At 31.5% G+C, this 18,227-nt stretch overlaps 1 protein-coding gene and 1 pseudogene across 1 annotated transcript; both read right to left on the reverse strand.

Annotated features, from left to right (window-relative positions):
- Positions 1-5,123: 5,123 nt before the first annotated feature.
- LOC120181590 lies at positions 5,124-6,380 on the reverse strand (annotated as a pseudogene).
- Positions 6,381-14,350: 7,970 nt separating this feature from the next.
- Positions 14,351-15,870, reverse strand: LOC120181655 (1-aminocyclopropane-1-carboxylate synthase 3-like). The gene is made up of 3 exons (XM_039186742.1): positions 15,724-15,870; positions 15,315-15,607; positions 14,351-15,218 (listed from the first exon to the last, which is right to left on the reverse strand). The coding sequence occupies exons 1-3, from the start codon at positions 15,868-15,870 to the stop codon at positions 14,351-14,353; spliced, it is 1,308 nt and encodes a 435-aa protein (XP_039042673.1).
- Between the last annotated feature and the right edge of the window lie 2,357 nt (positions 15,871-18,227).

Below are 18,227 nucleotides of genomic sequence, written 5' to 3' on the forward strand. Positions count from 1 at the left end.
AATTTCCTACATAAGTCTTAACAAAAAATCTACTTCATGTTGTGTCTAACTTCGTCCATAATTTACTCAACGTGCATCTGAGTTGCAAGAGTTTTCATGAAACTACCGATCAGGATTACATTTTCAAGAATGTTTCCATGAAAAAATATTAGCATCATGTCGTGGTTTCAACCCGAGAAGATGATTCACCAAAGATGCCTTCATGCTAACAATCCTGATTCTTTATATAGAGAAGGCATGTTTAATTTTTTAGTGGAAAAAATTTGGACTTCGGTCTACATTTATTGAAGCAAGCAGTCGATAGAGATAACACCCTCATCATATATGTTTATGGCCTTATTCTAGTTTTTTGTGGGGGCGAATCAATGGATGAATGACTTTGAATCATGAGAGCTCTTGATCTCTTGAAAATAAAATTACTTGAACTTCGTCCAGAGATGAATCTGTTTCTACATTTACAGTTGTGACATCGTCACTATGTTACCTTCCTAGAACAAATCGAAGACTGCAATTGTATTGCCAGCTATGCAGGTAATTGAAGCCTCCAACGTTGGTACCGACATTATGACAATCTATGTACTTGTTATGCTTCTTGTTTTTGGGACCATAAAGTAAGTTTGTTTTGTCAAGTTGTACGTAATTGTTATGTTCAATATTATTATTGTCTATTTATACAACAATCTATATATTTGATATTATTGGCGTTATTAGTGTCTATTTACATGAGAATCTACTTTTTAAAAATGTTATTACACTAAATATTATGTAATCAAAATATAATGTAGAAGCTATATAATTTTATTAAATACTATATAATAAAAATAAAATGATTAAATTTAACACTAAAATTAAAATTATTAAATTAATTTGAACTTACCTCACTCTTTTTGGAAAACGTGGGTACTTAGAATACCACCTCTCTTAATTTCTCACGACGATTTAGTTTCATTGTAATCTCGTTTTACTCAAAACACGAGGTATTAAATACTAATATTAAATTACATCATTTGAAAAGGTCATCCATGTTAGATTTTCCTCATGCCATGTGGAATGCGAGACACGTTCTCGTATTGTATAGGACACGAGATAGTCCTACATGTATAGTTTGGGAGTTATTTTTCTAACAAATCTGTCGGTTTTTGATCGAGGTATTTTTTATTTTTAACTCATTTAGATAATACATATCAAATTTTGAATAAATTTAAAATATTTTTAAAATTTATATAATCATTATATATATATATAAAACTTGATTTACAATAGGATAATAAAAATATCAAATTCATTTAAAATTTTCTATACATAAGAATCATTGGTTATCCGTATTTTTAATAACTGGACGAATTAACTTAACCAAATTTAAGTTCATATTTACATATTAAATGTTCAACCCAAGGGCAAGTGTGAATTAAAGTTACCCGACGAATTTATTTGGCATCCGTACTATAAACACAGTAAATAATTATTTTAGGTTGACCATTATAACCTAGTTAAATATAAATAATTTGATATTTGAAAAGGCTGATGAAAGCTTGATTGATGTTGGGGGAGAAATTGCAATGAAGCTATCCCTTAGAGGGGTGTAATTGTAACATTTACTACAAAAATGTTTGTTTAATATTTATAAAATTAGAAACCTTAATTTACGAGAGTTAAGCTTGGGAGAAAGGTTTCAAGAAGATCGATGTGGAGATTGATAATAAGGAAGCGGTTCGAATCTTGTTCCTCCCCAGATCAGTGTTTTATTCCACAGAGTTCAGGTTCTTCTCGATAAACAATGGCAAGTCGAGTTTAGACACATTCACCTACATGTAAATGGCATGGCGGATGCAATGGCTGGCCTTGGTCTTATTGGATTGGATTGATCTTGATGATCTCCTGATAATATTCATCGCCTTCTTCACAAGACTCGTTGCTGTTAACACAGTCTCTCTTTGTAATAAAAAATAATAATGGAAAAGATTTGTGGTCCGATAATGTCATATCCAAATCTTATGTTACTAAAATAAATGCTTTATGGACCGACAAATTAGCCAACACGAGACATGTCTTTTGAGTTTCCCTTTTTTTAATATGTAACAATTATGTTGGCACAACTTTAACCATGTAAAAGATGATATTATTAATTAATCATTACCGATAGACTATTTTATTAATTTAAAGGAAATATGTCAATTTTTCCTCACCGGAACTTACTATTTTCAACCACTTTTTTTTATTGTTTGTCCCCCAAGTTTGAAAGAAGCAAAAGGATTATAAATAACGAAAAATAATACTTTAGCAAACGTCAAATGGATAATTATTTTTGTGTTTGAAAGTTCCATAAAGGGTTGAAGATTTGTATGTTATGATGATGGCAACAGTTAAAAAAAAGTGATGAAAGGGATGATGACGAAGAAGAAGAAAATAAGGGAGTATTTTCCAGGAAATTGCTCTCATGGACTCGTCATTTGAATTAAAAAAAAAAACAAAACAAAAAAGCATCATAAGTATACGTGATTTTGAAAAAACTTAATGTGACCCTTATATTATTTTCTCTCTCAACGTAGTCTTCTAACTCAAAAAACAAACCCAATGTGATCATTTGTCTAATGTTTTTTGTTGTTGACCTTACGGTGCTGACTTAGTAGTTCACGACGCTGACATGACTGTCTATGGTGGCAAATTAGTGTGGCGGATGACATGTCATATGGACTAAATTGGTAACTCTAACATTGCAAATGTTTGTCACGTTAACACAGTAAACCACCACATGAGCACTGTGAAATGACACGCTGATACTATAATGGTAAACGATGAAAAATGTTGGTCAAATGGTCACATTGGGTTTGTTTTCTGAGTTGGAGTGTCACATTGAGGAAAAAGTAATACGAGGGTCATATTGATTTTTTTCCAAAAAGTTTAGGAACCTCTGTGCATTTTTTCTTAAAAAAATGAAGGGTAACATTTAGTACCTAAAGTTTCATTTTTAGTACATTTTAGTACCTGAACTTTCAATTTTTTCAAAATCATACATAAAATTTAGTTTTTGTTTCATTTTAGTATCCCGCCGTTAAAAACTTAACGGCGGAAACAACGTGGCATTTTTAATTATTATTTTTCAAATTTTATATTATTATTTATATTATCTTTTAATTAATTTTATTCAACTAATAAGGTGAGGTGGTGACACGGCCATCTTATTAAAACAAAATCAAGCATAAACAACCAAGGGAGAGCTTAGCAAGATTCAAACATGCGACCTGTAGGGGGGAAGGAGATTCGCTCAGCCATCTGGGCTAACATAGACGATTGATTCTAAATGCCAAATATATATTTAACTTATACTAAACTATCACTATAAAATAAAATAAAAATTGTTAAATTTATGATTGCAACTTAGAAAATATTCAAGCATTTAATCACCAAAAAAAGATTGAGAATTAATTTAATACATATTAAAAAATTTATTTAACATATAAAAATTTTATATTAAAATTAATCAATTTCTCATTTTAATTTAAAATAAATAAATAATTATATATTTTATAAAATCAATATTAGTTTCTTTTAAAAATTACATGTATTGTATCATAAGTAGTTTAAAATTATATGTATTTAATTATTTAAAATTTAAATTATTTTTTTAAAAATAAACTTGTAATTTATAATTATTTATGAAAATAAATAAATAATTTATATTTAAAATTAATTAAATAATTATAAGGATAGTATAATAAATATAAATATTTAATTTTAAATATAAATAATTTTAAATTTATTTTCTTATTTCTAAATAATATTTTAATAGATAAATTATTTAATTTTAATTTAATTTTTTTATAAGTTATATAATAACTTTGATATGTATTAAATTAATTCTCAATCTTATTTAGTGATTAAATGCTTAAATATTTTATGAGATATATTAAGTTGAAATCATAGATCTAACAAATTGCTTTCATTTTATAGTGACAGTTTAGTATAAGTTAAATATATACTTTGGCATTTAGAACCACGTAAGTTCTTTTGTTAAGTTTTTAACGGTGGATACTAAAATGAAGTAAAAATTAAACTTTATGATTTTGTTAAAAACTAAAAATTTAGATATTAAAATATACTAAAAATAAAACTTTAAGTACTAAATGCGTAATTTACCAAAAAATAAAAGGGAAATATAGCAATGAATAAGAAGGCAAGGGATGAACCATGGGGACATCACGTGGGGTAAGACCCACCGGTTTCCTTAAAGAGAGAGCATCTCACGAGCCTATGACTACTCCATCAATTTTCTATTCAATATTTCTTTTGAACTTTTTATTATACGTATCCAGAGGTTAGATCATTCATTTAATTCCATAATTAATGATATAAAAATAAATAAAATTTACAAACCGAATTTAAATAAAATAAATCAAATCAAAATTCAATACAATGAACAAGGTTCAATCATTCATACGAAAACAACTGAACAAAAAAGACATAAACGTGAGCCAACTTCATTCCCCCACCCCCTTTCACCCTCTCACTTAATTATATCCACGCACTCTTTTTCAATCTGTTGATTTTTTTCTATCTATTTTCAGACACCATCAACGGTAATCCATCGATCTCGGATGACCATGAATTAATGGTAGGTATTTGATGTATAATTCAGATTGGGTACTGCAGAGACGAGTGTGACCGTCCCAACCCAATTTATTTCATTCACAAACGTCAGGATTCGAATTTTTAACTTTACTTAAAAAATTTAATATCTCATCTTATTAGATCAACCGGTTGTTGGTATATAAATTTGATTTTTAATTATTAATATTTGGAATTTGCAAAGTACTAAAAGTATTGTATGACAAGTATGTAACAAGAAGTTTCGAAGCAGGTGTGGATTTTCAACCTTGTTCAACTACATAGATTTCCAACTAACGAAAGCTTGAATGCAAAGTCAATGCTAATAAGATTTTTTACATTAAAATAATATATAAACGATACTATTTTTTTTTACATATATACTTAAATATTTGTTTGTCCAAGACATGTGTCTATTTTAAATAAATAAAAAATAAAATTACACACTATATTGAATGAAACCCATGGAATAATAATGATAATTAGCAGCAATAATCCCTTCATAGATTATACTATATCTTTCTAATGATCATTTACATTGATCAGTAATTATACTATTTTTTTCTTGGTCTAAAAATTAATTAATTACACTACTTTAAATTCACTTTCTTTTGCTGTTACGTTCCAACAAACTGAAATTAATTAACATGCTGCAGAAGGATTAGTGACGTGATTATAGAAATGAGGCTTTGAAGGCATTGAAAACGGTTTCTTGGGACTCCCAGCGCCGCCGGTTCTCTCGCACGACGGACACATCGCTAGGGTCGCCGCCGGCATGTTGGCGTAAAAGTGTTGTGCCGCCGTTTTCAGTGCTTTGAGTTCTTGTAACTCTTTCTGCAGTCTCCTGTTTTCATTCGTCAGCGTCTCGCAGCACCTTTTCAGGAACTCACAATCCACCTCGGTCTGCTTGAACTTCGTTCTGCGATGTTCAATGGCAAGTTCGTCATTTTTTTCTTCAGATGATTAAAACTTCAAAAAAGAAGAAAGATTTAGGACTTGTGATCTTAGGTTACAATTACCTGGCTCTCCTGTTTTGAAACCAGACTTCGACTTGTCTGGGTTTCAGGTTTAATTGCCTTGCTAAAGCTTGCTTTTGATTCTGTTTTTATAGAACGAAAAGAGATTGGTTAATCGGAGCTGATAAGGTGATAATCTATATGGGAAACAATGGATTTTGAGAGAGAATTACTGGGTTCAGAGTGCTGTGTTGTTTAAAGCTTTCTTCGAGAAGAGTCGATTGTTCTTTCGTGAGACGAAGTTTCTTTCTTGCATAGACGCCATCGTCGTCTTCATCGTAACTCTACATGAATTCTTCTCTACATCTACTTCTTCGCTGCTAAGGTCTCTCTCCCTCTTGAACCTACCACTAGAAAACGATGTCACAGCACTGGGATCAGGAGAAGCTTGACGATACAATTCACCGGTGGTGGCAGTGGCGGCGGAGGTGAGAGGTTCTTCACGGTGAGGATGATTACCACCTTCGTTTACATCAACCATTTTGGTGACAGTAACCCGGTAGCCCTCACCGGAAAGACCAAGCGTAAGGAATGGTTCGAAACTCGCCGCCATGGCTGGTGGTGACATCTTGGAAGTTTGATATTTGGCCTTGGGTGGAGTTTCCGGGCTCGATGAGAAGCCTAACCCTAGAACAAGGCGTGTATTACATGCATCATCAAGTCCCATTAAGCTCAGCCTTCTTCTTTCTCTTTTTCTCTATCAATGGAGTTTTACTGGGTTTTTTTTATGTATGTGAGAAGAATGGGAAACTAGAGGGGAAATTAAAGGGGTTTCAAATAAGGGAAGAGACTGAATGAGACTTTTATTGGGAGTAATTGGGGAGTTGGTGGATGGCCATGATTACTAATAACAAGAAGTAATATAACCTATGAAATTCCAGTATTCAATTTATTAAACATTAATTAAATTAAATTATGAACATACTGTTATTTGCACGTAATTTTATAAATTAAAAAATCATACGATATTATTAATTAAAAGTATAATTTATATATATATATATACGAATATAAAACGGTTGACTATTTCAACTAACGAGGACTAGAATTATCTCCAATATATATATCTATAAGTATAACCAAAAACCAAGGCAATTATGTGTCCTCTCTTAAAGCTATAGAAAATCGCTATAGAAAAATCGTCAGCACTTCGCCACCATTTATATCCAATTTTTAACAATTACTATTATCAATATTTTTTATTCATTTTATAACTTTATAATTAAAAAAAAGGATAACTACACACATTATCACTTATATTGCGTTTTGTCCACTCTTAGTCACTGATTCAAAAAACATAAGATATGATAACTTTCGTTTTTATTTAATTAAAATATGATCATTTTCGTTTTTATTTAATTAAAATATGATTATTTTCGTTTTTATTTAATTAAGATGTGGTCACCCCGAGTTAACTGTCTTTAACAACATTTAAATATTTTGATATAATCACACATTTGGTCCCTATTATTTACATATTCTCTCAATTTAGTTCCAATTTATATAAATCTTAAAGGTTGAATTCTCATTTTAGTCCCTTTATTATGCTTAATTTTGTGATTGATTTTTTAAAAAGGTAAAATACATTCTTAAATATTAAACTTTCACCATATTTTTTGTGTTGATCATTGAGCTATAAAAAGTTAAAATTATAGTACTAAAGTTTTCTAATTCATTTCTAGTCATCAATCTGCTAATACTTTAACGTGGTTTATGATGTGATTTTTTTTCTTTTGTAAAAGGGTCTTAAATCCTTTCAATTATCATCCATCAACGTACATCTCATAGATGGTACAACAATGTTTACCTTTTATCCCCTATTTTTTCTCAATATTTTGTTTTTTTTAAATTCATTCAAAATCAATGAAAATCAAGTTAGAATTTTAATCTTCTAAGGCTCAAATCTATGTCGATAATGGTTTGATGAAGTTAGTTTCATAATATATTATTTTTCTTATTGAACGCATGTTTCTTACTAGCTATTTAAATTTTTGGTTGACCACGTCCAAAACCATTAAATCCAACAGCTTTTACCCCTCTAAGAAAAAAAGAGATAAGTGTTAAAGTTTTGTGAATTTTATAAATATTTTGACAAAACTAAATTGAAAAGCGATAATAAAACAAATTTATAAGTGTCCAGAGTGACTAAAGATATAAGAGAATTGTGATAAAATTACAGTTGATAAACAATATAATTAGACTTACTTTATCATATACATCAATCGAACAAATCTTATAGTTAATAAACTAACATAATAGATTTAAAAGTAGGACTAAATTGAGAGATTATGTAAATAACATAGACCAAATGTGTGATTATATCAAAATATGTAATTGATGTTAACGGTAGTTAACTCGGGGTGATCACATCTTAATTAAATAAAAACAAAAGTATCATATCTTAATTAAATAAAAATGAAAGTGATCATATCTTATGTTTTCTGAAATCAGTGACCAAAAGTGAACAAAACACAAACATAAGTGATCATCCGTGTAGTTAACCCTTTTAAAAATTATAATCATTTTAATAACATTATTTTCAAATTTTAAATTTAATGTTGACATTACAATTTGGCGCAATAGTAAAAAATCTATATATCTAGCCAAAGTTTTTTCACCCATGCAAAGATTACACTTATACAATGATAATTTTTCTTTTCAAATTAAGAATAAAATTTGATGATTATTTTTAATAAAAAAACTGACGATGATTTATAATAATAGCAGTGTTAATTGGTAATTATTAAAGGCCGCCATTAATTTAGAATTATGACACCAAAAGGCCGGTGGACATCATTCGATATTAAAACAAGTTCCTTTTATTACATACCGCATGAAATGTCTCCCTCTCCATGCCTTGTTGAACAGTTTAGGCATGGGTATCATGTCACGATGCTTACCAAATATGTCACTTAATCTATTTTATTTTATTTTATTTTTAATTTAAAGATCGATTCTGGTGGGTTGTTGTTTTCACTTATAATTTCAAATGATAATTATATAACTCTCAACGTTTAGCTTCAAATCATCATGATTGTGGTGTCTAGTTTCTTTGTTTTCTTGTTTGTTTGCCGGGAAAGTAAAAAAGAAAGTAGGTAGAAAATTAACACCATGACAGAGTTTCAAAGAGCTATAATGGTTATGGTGCCGGATTATAATTTCATCATAAAGTTATGTGGGGAGCTTGGGAACTACATATTTTTGTAATAAGCACTACCCAATAATGCTTTTGTCGTCTATGTATACTGGTTTGAAGTTAGGTTAACCCATTAAATCATGATTAAAACCCCCCCTAAAATAATGCCGACAAAACTATTGCAAATTGCATGAGATCGTGCTTTTATTTTAGGTTTGTTGAGCAAAGATGATTTCATTGTTGATCATTCACATATTATAGACACATTTTTCATATATATTAAATAATCTGAATTGATTACAAGATAATATATATTTGAAATCTCTCTTAGTTATTGATAAATCATACACATTTAACAGACGCAACAATTCGAAATTAAGATTTCTAAGAAGAACGCCACACCCTTTTATTACCGAGATCGCTTAATGAGTTCATAATTTAGAATTATTTTCAATAATATTACTCTTTTACAAACTCGATAGAGAGAAAAAAAAGAATGATTTACTCGTTGCATCATATGTATATGTATATGTATGGTTCGATGTGTGTTTTGCATCATTTTCATGAGTTGGAAAGTCTTTTGGAATCCAGAGTGAGTGAGTTCTTGAGCCAAAAAATTTTCATTTCATTCCACCAAGTAATATATATATATAATGTCATTTAATAAAAATATTTTCAGTATATTTATATTTATCGAACAAGCTAGTTATTTTTAAATTTATTTTTAAATAATTTAAATTAAATATTTAATTTTCTGAATTGTCAAACGCATCCCAAAATTTGAGAAATAAAATCAAAATATGACATTATTTTTTTGGGTACGTGTCATGATTACATAATTATTTTAAGCATCATCTTTACATTTTAAGTTTTATGTGAATAAAAAATTGGCATGTTTCGAGAGAGAAATATACATATTTAATACTTTGTAAATTGTGGTTGGGTAATTGGATGTTACCTAAAGTTGGTAAAGAAATAAGAGATAGATCCGGGAAATAATGCGGATTAGATCATAATTTAAAAGTTGTCCAAATACATTAATTAATATGAGCACGATTTCGACCATTTTTTTACACGATAATAACTCTGCTTTAAACTTCAATTACTGACAAAATGGTTATTAATTAAAACAACTTATACGGGTGATTATGTAATTTTGGTGTAATCATGACATAATCAGATTGAATTAATTTAATAAGAAATCTAAAAATTTATTTATTTCACTCTTAAGCATCATGGTTTTTGGCCTAAGTTCTTTTTTATCTTTTATTGAGAAATCATGTATGTTATTCCCTTCCGTAAACGTATTGTTTATAAAATTGATATGTTACTCAATTGGGCTTGCATGATAGGCTTAATGGCCTGACCGTTTGATTCCCCTAAGCCTTGGCCCTTGCCGAAACCAGCTGACATTGTTAGGACATATAATTTAGGGATGGGCTGGGTCGGGTCGGATTTTCGATCTACTCGACCCGACCCAAAAATTATAAATCCTCCACCCGATCCAAACCTGACCCTAAAATATACACGCTCCACCCGACCTGATTTTTTGAGATGAAATCCAAATTTTATTAAAAATATATTATTTTTATTTAATTGAAATAAAATAATATATAGAGGGATATTATTACAATTATCCTTAAATATATAAGGTAAAATTACAATTTTTTCAGATCCAATTGGGTCGGGTATTTTTCACCATAAATCCGAACTTGACCCTACCCGAACCCTTTTTTTAATCTGATCCGATCAGGTCAGATTGAAATCTGTCGAGTTCGGATCTCATGCCCTACATATAAATGTACTAAAATCCATATGAATGCATTAATTAAATTAACTACTATTTTTTTACTCGTGTTTTGGTAGATGTGTGAAATTAGACCCTCCACAAGAACAAAATCCATAATGTAAAGGCTAAAGCAAAGCAAATAGGAACAAAAACTTAGGCCAAAAGCCATGATGTTTTAGAGTCAAATTAGGGATATTGCTCCGCTTTTAGATGCAAATGAATAAGAAAGCTAATTAAAGTTTTATGTGATACATTTGTTTTTTTTTTCTCACTTTTCTAATCCTTCCTTTCCTCCTCCCATTTTCCATCCAACCAAACAGAACACAGATCACCAGATCCCATAAGCATTTGAGCGCGGCATTTATGGCTGTGCTTACCTGAAATTTCCTGGAAATTACCCATTTGCATCGATGCAGTTTAATTAGCTGTTCTTCCCATGGTATAATTTGCTTGTAGATGGTAATATAAAATAGTTATTATGTACATATTTTTCATTTTGGGATTGACTTTATGTCAGAATATGATGGCTGCAAACTCTGACCGGCATGGGAGTTTACGAATGGTGATGTTGGCTAAAATCAAGGCAAGACCTTTGAGCAAAAAGAGAGAACTTTTGAAAAACTTTGTAGGTTGTTCATCCACTCCCAACATCAAAACATACTTTTCCCAGATATTGCGCCCGTGTGTTGAAAGAAATGCCATCCTTTTCCCCATATGCAAACGTATGGGTTGATAAAATTGGAGAAAGCCATTAAAGAATTAAGCGTGTAAATGAGACATTTGTTCCGGAAAATTAATCGAGTTCGATTTTAAAAAAAGTTCGTTTTGATACCAAATTAAACTTGTATAAACAATTTAAGTTATCAAGATCAACGTTGACGGAGCCTTCATCACTAGCACCGGTGCCACGGCCATTGGTCTTGTGGCTCGCAATCACCATGGGATGGTGGTTGGCGGGATGGCATGAAGACTGGATAATGCACATATGACAGAACCGGCTGAGGCAATTGCCTTCAAGTAAGGCATCCTCATGGCAATTGAGAATGGTTGGGAACAAGCGATAATTGAAAGGAATGCTATATCAATTGTGAATCGATCGACAAATCCTTATGAAGACGTTTCGATTATTGGATTGTTACTCGACGAGGCATAGAACATCAATGTTCATTACGTCAACCGTAAGGTAAATCGGGTGGCGCACACTCTTGTTCATTAGACTCTATCGAAGATCAATCCTATATATTTTTTTTATGATGAACTGAAATGAATAAAAAAAGATGTAATTCTTGATGTTATTGACATTTAATGAATTCTAAGATTTATCACGAAACTTAATTCTAACTACCTAAATCTGTCCCTGATCATACACGTATCACGAAACCTAGTTCTAACTACCTCACAAATAGAATTAAGAACATAATATCAATATTTAAATTTTACAAACTATTTAAAAAAATCTTGTACTTTATCCCATTAAATAGATTAATACTAAATTCATATATAAAGACAAAAGCAATACAATTAAATCGTGTTATTTCACAATGATTTAAATTTCAAAATCCAAAACTCCCAAAAAAAAATCATCGACAGCAATCAACATCTGGAGCCCCCATGGGTGGGACCCCAAATTCAATATTCTATTTTTTTTAACTATACATTTATTTACGAGTATGGGAAGTGGGTTAGGGGGTTCATGAGCCATGAAAAAGGAGGGCAATGAGCAGTGAGCCATGTTCACCTGGGCCCTTCATGTATCCACGACCCTCGGCACCACCCACAGGGGTGCGTACCAGGTTCCTCTGCCAATTTCATATATTTACCCAACCAAAACATAAATTACAATTCAAAATATTTGAGGCTTAACGATTTGTATATTTATACCTTTTTTACTAAAATAATACTGAAAAAATTAAAAAATTATAAAATTTAATATATTCATAATATATTTGATTTGTTTTTATAAAAATATTTACATATTTATTTGCATTAGTTATAGTATATAGTTTTGTGCAGTGCAGGTGATTTCTATGTTCCCTTTGGGCGTTTGCATGTTCTGATTTGTCCTTGCTCATGTGAAATTAAACCACATGCATCCCATACCCAGAATTCAATTTTTGTCATGTCAACTTATTTCATTTGCTATCCCAACCATATCTTTATTATTTTCACGTCCAATAATCTTTTTTAAATTATTATATATTTATATAAATTCAATAATATAATAATATTATATTATTGTGTCTTACGATACCAATAGAGATTGATTCAAGTGGTAATCAACCTGATATCGCTTAAGTAATATCTTAGGTTTGAGTCATTGTGTATGCATAAAATCTTCACTGGAATACTCACCCACCAAGGTCAAATGTGTGATTCGAATCGATTCAAATTATTCAGGACAAAAATCTTGGAACTGGAGAGGAAAAAAATATTTCATACGATATTATATTCATAAAATATCCGAAACCACTCTATTTTATTGAACAATCTAAAGCAGTAAATCATACTATTTGTGTTTGAGAAGCTTATTTTATTGCACAAGTCGTCGACAATATAATCACCAATTGACATGCTTTTTGTTTGCTTTTTTGAAATTACTGATGACTAAACATCCATGAAATCAGTCTTTTTATCGATTCGAAAACCGTGTAAACTGTCTACCTTTTTAAGCACTCGATTAAAGAAACCCTAGAAAGTTCAAACCCTGTTTTTTTCACCTTTAATTACCTTTTTTGCAAGCAACTCTTCTTTCATAGATCTTGCGTAGTAGGTGACGATTTTGAAACCAAACAAAACTGTTTCAACCTTTATATATATACACACACAATCTTTCTTTCAGCTGAACAGAATTGAAGGTTTATAGTAGTTGTACGTGTGTGTGTGTATATATATATATATATTTACAAAAGAATGTATTTTAGGAAACCCTAAATCTCATGTTTCCGATAGGGTCGGTTGAGCCACGATTAATGGATGAGTACCGAGCAAACCTACATGATGATCATCAAAGTCACCCTGTCCAACCGGTTTATCTCGAGTGTTTATATTATTTATAATTCTTAAATCAAAAAGATATTATACACTTTTTTGTTGTTGTTATAAATTTAGGGTAAGTGGAATGTAATACATGTTCAATGATAATTTTTAACCATTTGATATTGAATGTTCATAATCTTGGTATTTCTGATGCTTAAGCCCAAGACTTTAAGGGATAATAACAACTCTTTTACTATTGATGTCACTTGATTCTTGAAAATATATTACAAACTTAAATATATTTGAATTTTTATATTTTAAGAATTCATTAAATCACGATAAAAAGAAATATTTTCTCCTTCAATATTTCGGATTCAAACAACTATATTTATAGGTTGAGTGTATATTATCAATTAATTTAAAAAATTCTGAAATAACTAAATATGCGTCCACATGCAATAACTAAAATAAGGAGGTTAATGAGACAAGACAACGGTTTAAATGTACATTCAAGAAGAATTCCACGCCACGTGGTAACTTAAATTTTACAAGGGGACGAAACTGAGCACTCTCCAAATCCCATATGGATTGAGTGCAGCTTCTTCAATGTCTACAATTAAAGAAATAATAACTTTTGGACAAATTTATATAAAAGGGAAAAGTTCTCTCAAAAAGTATTTTCAAAATGAAAAATGTGTCCATAATGGTAACAAAAATTTGGCCAGGCTTACCGTTCATCTTGCTCCCGATCATGGAACGACTGAAACGACAGCCGGAAAACCCATTTGGTGCGAAACTTCCTCCTCGAGTTCTTCAACTCTTGGTGGCTCAGGTCGTTAAGGTGATTGAACCCACGAAGAATTTCAAGCGTTGCATGGCGAGTTTTAGGGTATCTTCGGACATGTTGGCGAAGCAAACACGGAACCACCCTGGTTCGCTGCAATGGCACGAAGAACCAGGGGAAATATTCAGCTTAACATCGTAAACTATCCTCTTCCAAAGTTCCATTTCGGCTTCGAAAGTGTCGGATCTCAAGAGGTGTCTCATGTCGACCCAACAGAACAGCCCGGCGTTGCTTTCTAAGCAGCCGATGCCGGCCTTTTCTAGGCCGGCAACGAGCTTGCTCTGTTGCTTCTGAAGTCTATTTTGGTTTTTAGCAATGTATTCTTTCGTGAACTTCTTGTCAGATAACATGGCGGAGAGTAGATACTGTGTTTGAGACGATACTAGGCCGAAGCTGGACATTTTTGTGGCGGCGGCCACAACAACGGGATCTTTGGAGTAAATTGCACCTACTCGAAAACCAGGCAGACCCAGATCCTTTGAAAGGCTATAAACACTATGAACTCTTTCCCAGACTTGAGTTTTCTCGAGCTTTCGATCTTCTAAAACCTCCATGACGCTAACGAATTCCGGTGAGTTAAACACGGTTCCGGAGTAGATTTCGTCGCTGATTAAATGGATTTCTTTGTCCGTAATGAAGTTAACGAGAAGATCCAATTCGTTTCTCGTCATAGTCGTGCCCAATGGATTCGAAGGGTCGGTGAGTAACACGCCTTTCACCCTCAAATTCTTTCTTTGAGCTTGTTGATAAGCTTCTTCGAGAGCCGATGCCGTGATTTGAAAGCGATTCGAACTGGTGCATTGGATCGGCACAATCTCCACTCCGGTTCGCCACTTGAGATCTCTATCGAATCTGTAAGAACAAAAGATGAATGAATTAATACAAAAACTCAAAGATTTTATTTTAACATTTTGAGCCATGTGATGAAGGATAAACGATTTCACGTACCCCGGATAATACGGCGTCGGAAGAAGGAAAGCGTCGCCTTGTTCGGCGAGACAAAACATGAGCGTTTCGTTGGCGGAGGTTGCACCGGCGGTGAGGACGATGTGATTGGGATCGAATGTTACTTTGTTTCCTCTGATTTCAGCCATGAAATCAACCAATGCCCTCTTGAATGCAGGGAGGCCATGATAATCTTGGAAAAGAGCAAGCTCTTTGAATATGGATTGCCCTTCTCTTCTGAAACTAGCAGCATCTGTGTTCTCAGCCAACCAAGACTCTAGAATATCAAACGACAGCTGAAAAAGAAGAAGAAAAAAAATGCACATTATTAAGCTACAAACACCAAACTACAATAATCTTTTAATTATGAAAAAGAATATACTCCGTATTCTTCTGGGTTTTCTTTATTTACCTGGTTCTCTGCAAGTCCCATTTGAATAATCCCTTGAGGATTCTTCACTTCATCGTATGGGTTCTTCTCGTATTCTTGCCATCCTAGGAAGTAAGAAGAATCTTGTCCATGCGAATTGCACGTGGCTTTTCTCGACAACAGCCCCATTATCGAATTCCAGCCGAAAGTGTGAAAGTAATGCTCAGATCAAAACTAGTCAGGAAAAAAACAACAACACTAAAATGATAGTTTGCTGTTGTTTTTGAGCAAGTGTTGAAAAAGAAGAAAGAAAAACTTTGATGGTGGCCAAACCTATCCAAAATTCAGTGATATATATAAGGGCAGAGAAAATAATAATAAATGCGCAAAAATTATTTAAAACTATTACTATATATTAGCCCACTTCAAAACATTGCCTCTGTGGTCAAAGACAAGGACTTTAAATCTAGGGTTGTTTTTATATGTGCCTTGAATGTTCGTTTTTACTATTTATGTTAGAGTTTTTTAAGTTCCTCTAGTATGTCCTCATAATTAAATCTAGGCTTGGCTTTGCATATATTTGAAAAGAAAGTTCTATAACTTCACAAATAACTTCATTTAGTTCAATTAATATTCAATTCATTAATAAATTAATCTAAATTAAATATCGCAAATATTCATTATTAAGGCTACATTTTCTATGATTTGTTTTCTTATTCAAACTTAAATCTTTTACGAAAAATCATTATTTTTTTCTACTAAGACAATTCAATGAGTTATTGTTTATAAACAATAGCTCCACCGTGGAGGGGACATAGGCATATTCTATGCTCGAATTTTAGTAATCAACCGGGGTAGGCAGAGCATTTTTTTTTTCAATTTTATTTCAGATTTTTTATTTTGTTGAAGTGTTATGTTCAACGAAAACAAGGAAGCAGAAATAGAGCTAGGTAAAAGCCACACCGACAGCAAATCTAATTAGACAACAGCAAAATTGACCCACAAAAGTCATTGAACTGTAGAGTATGCCGATCTGGTCCAGATGTCCCCTTCCCTGTCCTAACCCATCGAACCCCCCTTGTCGGCCACTCTTTAGTTTAAATAGCTTAATCTCCATGTTTCTTTGTTTTCCCAGATTCTACAAAAATCGAAACAGAATCTCCCATAAACCCTAAACCAGCATAAAATAAGACAAATGGACAAAAAAATGTAAGTGTATGTGTGGGCCATTACATGCAGACATAAATGGTGGATTCTTACATAATGGATATATAGTAGTAAAATGGTTGATGGTGAAATGAAAGAAGGTGTATATGTCCAATTACTAAAGAGTGGGACAGTTACACGAGCAATAATTACTTTATTTAGGGATGCTCGTTATTCGGTTAAAATCAAACTAAAATTTAATTTAATAATTCAACCGGTGGTTTCCTGAAAAAAATATTATTCTCTTTAAATATCATATATTCGGACAGTTGTGTCTATAAAGTGTAAATGTGTTGTCAACAAATTATAAAAATTCTAAATAAATAATATCTTTTAATCATCTCAGAAGCTCAGACTAATTTAAAATAAAATAAAATTCAATGATGACATCTCTAACCTTAAGAATCATCTAAACCATTCGTTTAATCCGCCCTTTGTTTCTCATAGCTACCTGATTTGGGGGTGTCATGATCACATGGGGAAGGTAGTAATGAACTTTAATTTGAAGTGATTAAAAATGAATTTGTTTAGGTTTTATCAATTAGGGACAAAAAGTGTTTGGTGAAAAGCATTAACTACTTTAAGTGTTTTGGTAGGTGAGACAGAGGTGGGTTGTCGTGCCCTCCGCTCGCAGATTTCATGCACTTTTTGCTTTTTCACACTAAAATATGGAGTATGATTTATTGTTTATACTAATAATAAAAAATCAATGCATTAAATATATTTTTATTAATTAAAATATGAATAAAAATATTATACAAAAAAATTAAGGGACAGCTCATGCAATCTTTGAGGAATTTAATTAGAGAAGGTGGTTTACTTTAACAAACCACGTTTAATGTAAACTCTAGGACTGGAACAGGAGATCATTTACTTACGTGTAAGCCTCTTATTTTCTTTTATTTAGCTGTAAAAGATTGAGAAAATATGGGAAGATATAAGTTAATTTAAAGGATAAATTACACGTTTATTCACCGAACTTTATTCCCTCTCTTATTTCATTAACCGTTTTTTTTAATTTGCTCACTGAACTTTAGACATTGAATTTTTTTGTCACTCGACTATTTACCTAGTAACAGGGTGCTTACGTGACTTATTTTAATAATAAAATATGCCACACGTTTACTCACTATAATTTTATTTCACTCATTGTACTTTTAATTTTTTTTAATTTTAAATTAACGTCGTTAGAAATTTAACAGTCGAGCGACCAAAAAAGTTCAATGTCTAAAGTTCAGTGAACAAATTAAAAAAATTGAAACATGATGAGTGAAATAAGAAAGATAGTAAAATTCAATGAATAAACGTGTAATTTATTGTAACACCCCTATCCGTATACA

The sequence above is a fragment of the Hibiscus syriacus genome, unplaced genomic scaffold (assembly GCF_006381635.1).
Source record: "Hibiscus syriacus cultivar Baekdansim isolate YM2019G1 unplaced genomic scaffold, ASM638163v2 tig00112530_pilon, whole genome shotgun sequence".
Lineage (NCBI taxonomy): Eukaryota > Viridiplantae > Streptophyta > Magnoliopsida > Malvales > Malvaceae > Hibiscus > Hibiscus syriacus.

Excerpts from the sequence above, each read along its gene's own strand:
- LOC120181655 (XM_039186742.1), bottom strand. The coding sequence starts at position 15,870 with ATGGGGCTGTTGTCGAGAAAAGCCACGTGCAATTCGCATGGACAAGAT. Across the intron at positions 15,608-15,723 it reads TGGGACTTGCAGAGAACCAG|CTGTCGTTTGATATTCTAGA; the intron begins GTAAATAAAGAA and ends CTTCTTTTTCAG. Across the intron at positions 15,219-15,314 it reads CCGACGCCGTATTATCCGGG|ATTCGATAGAGATCTCAAGT; the intron begins GTACGTGAAATC and ends TTGTTCTTACAG.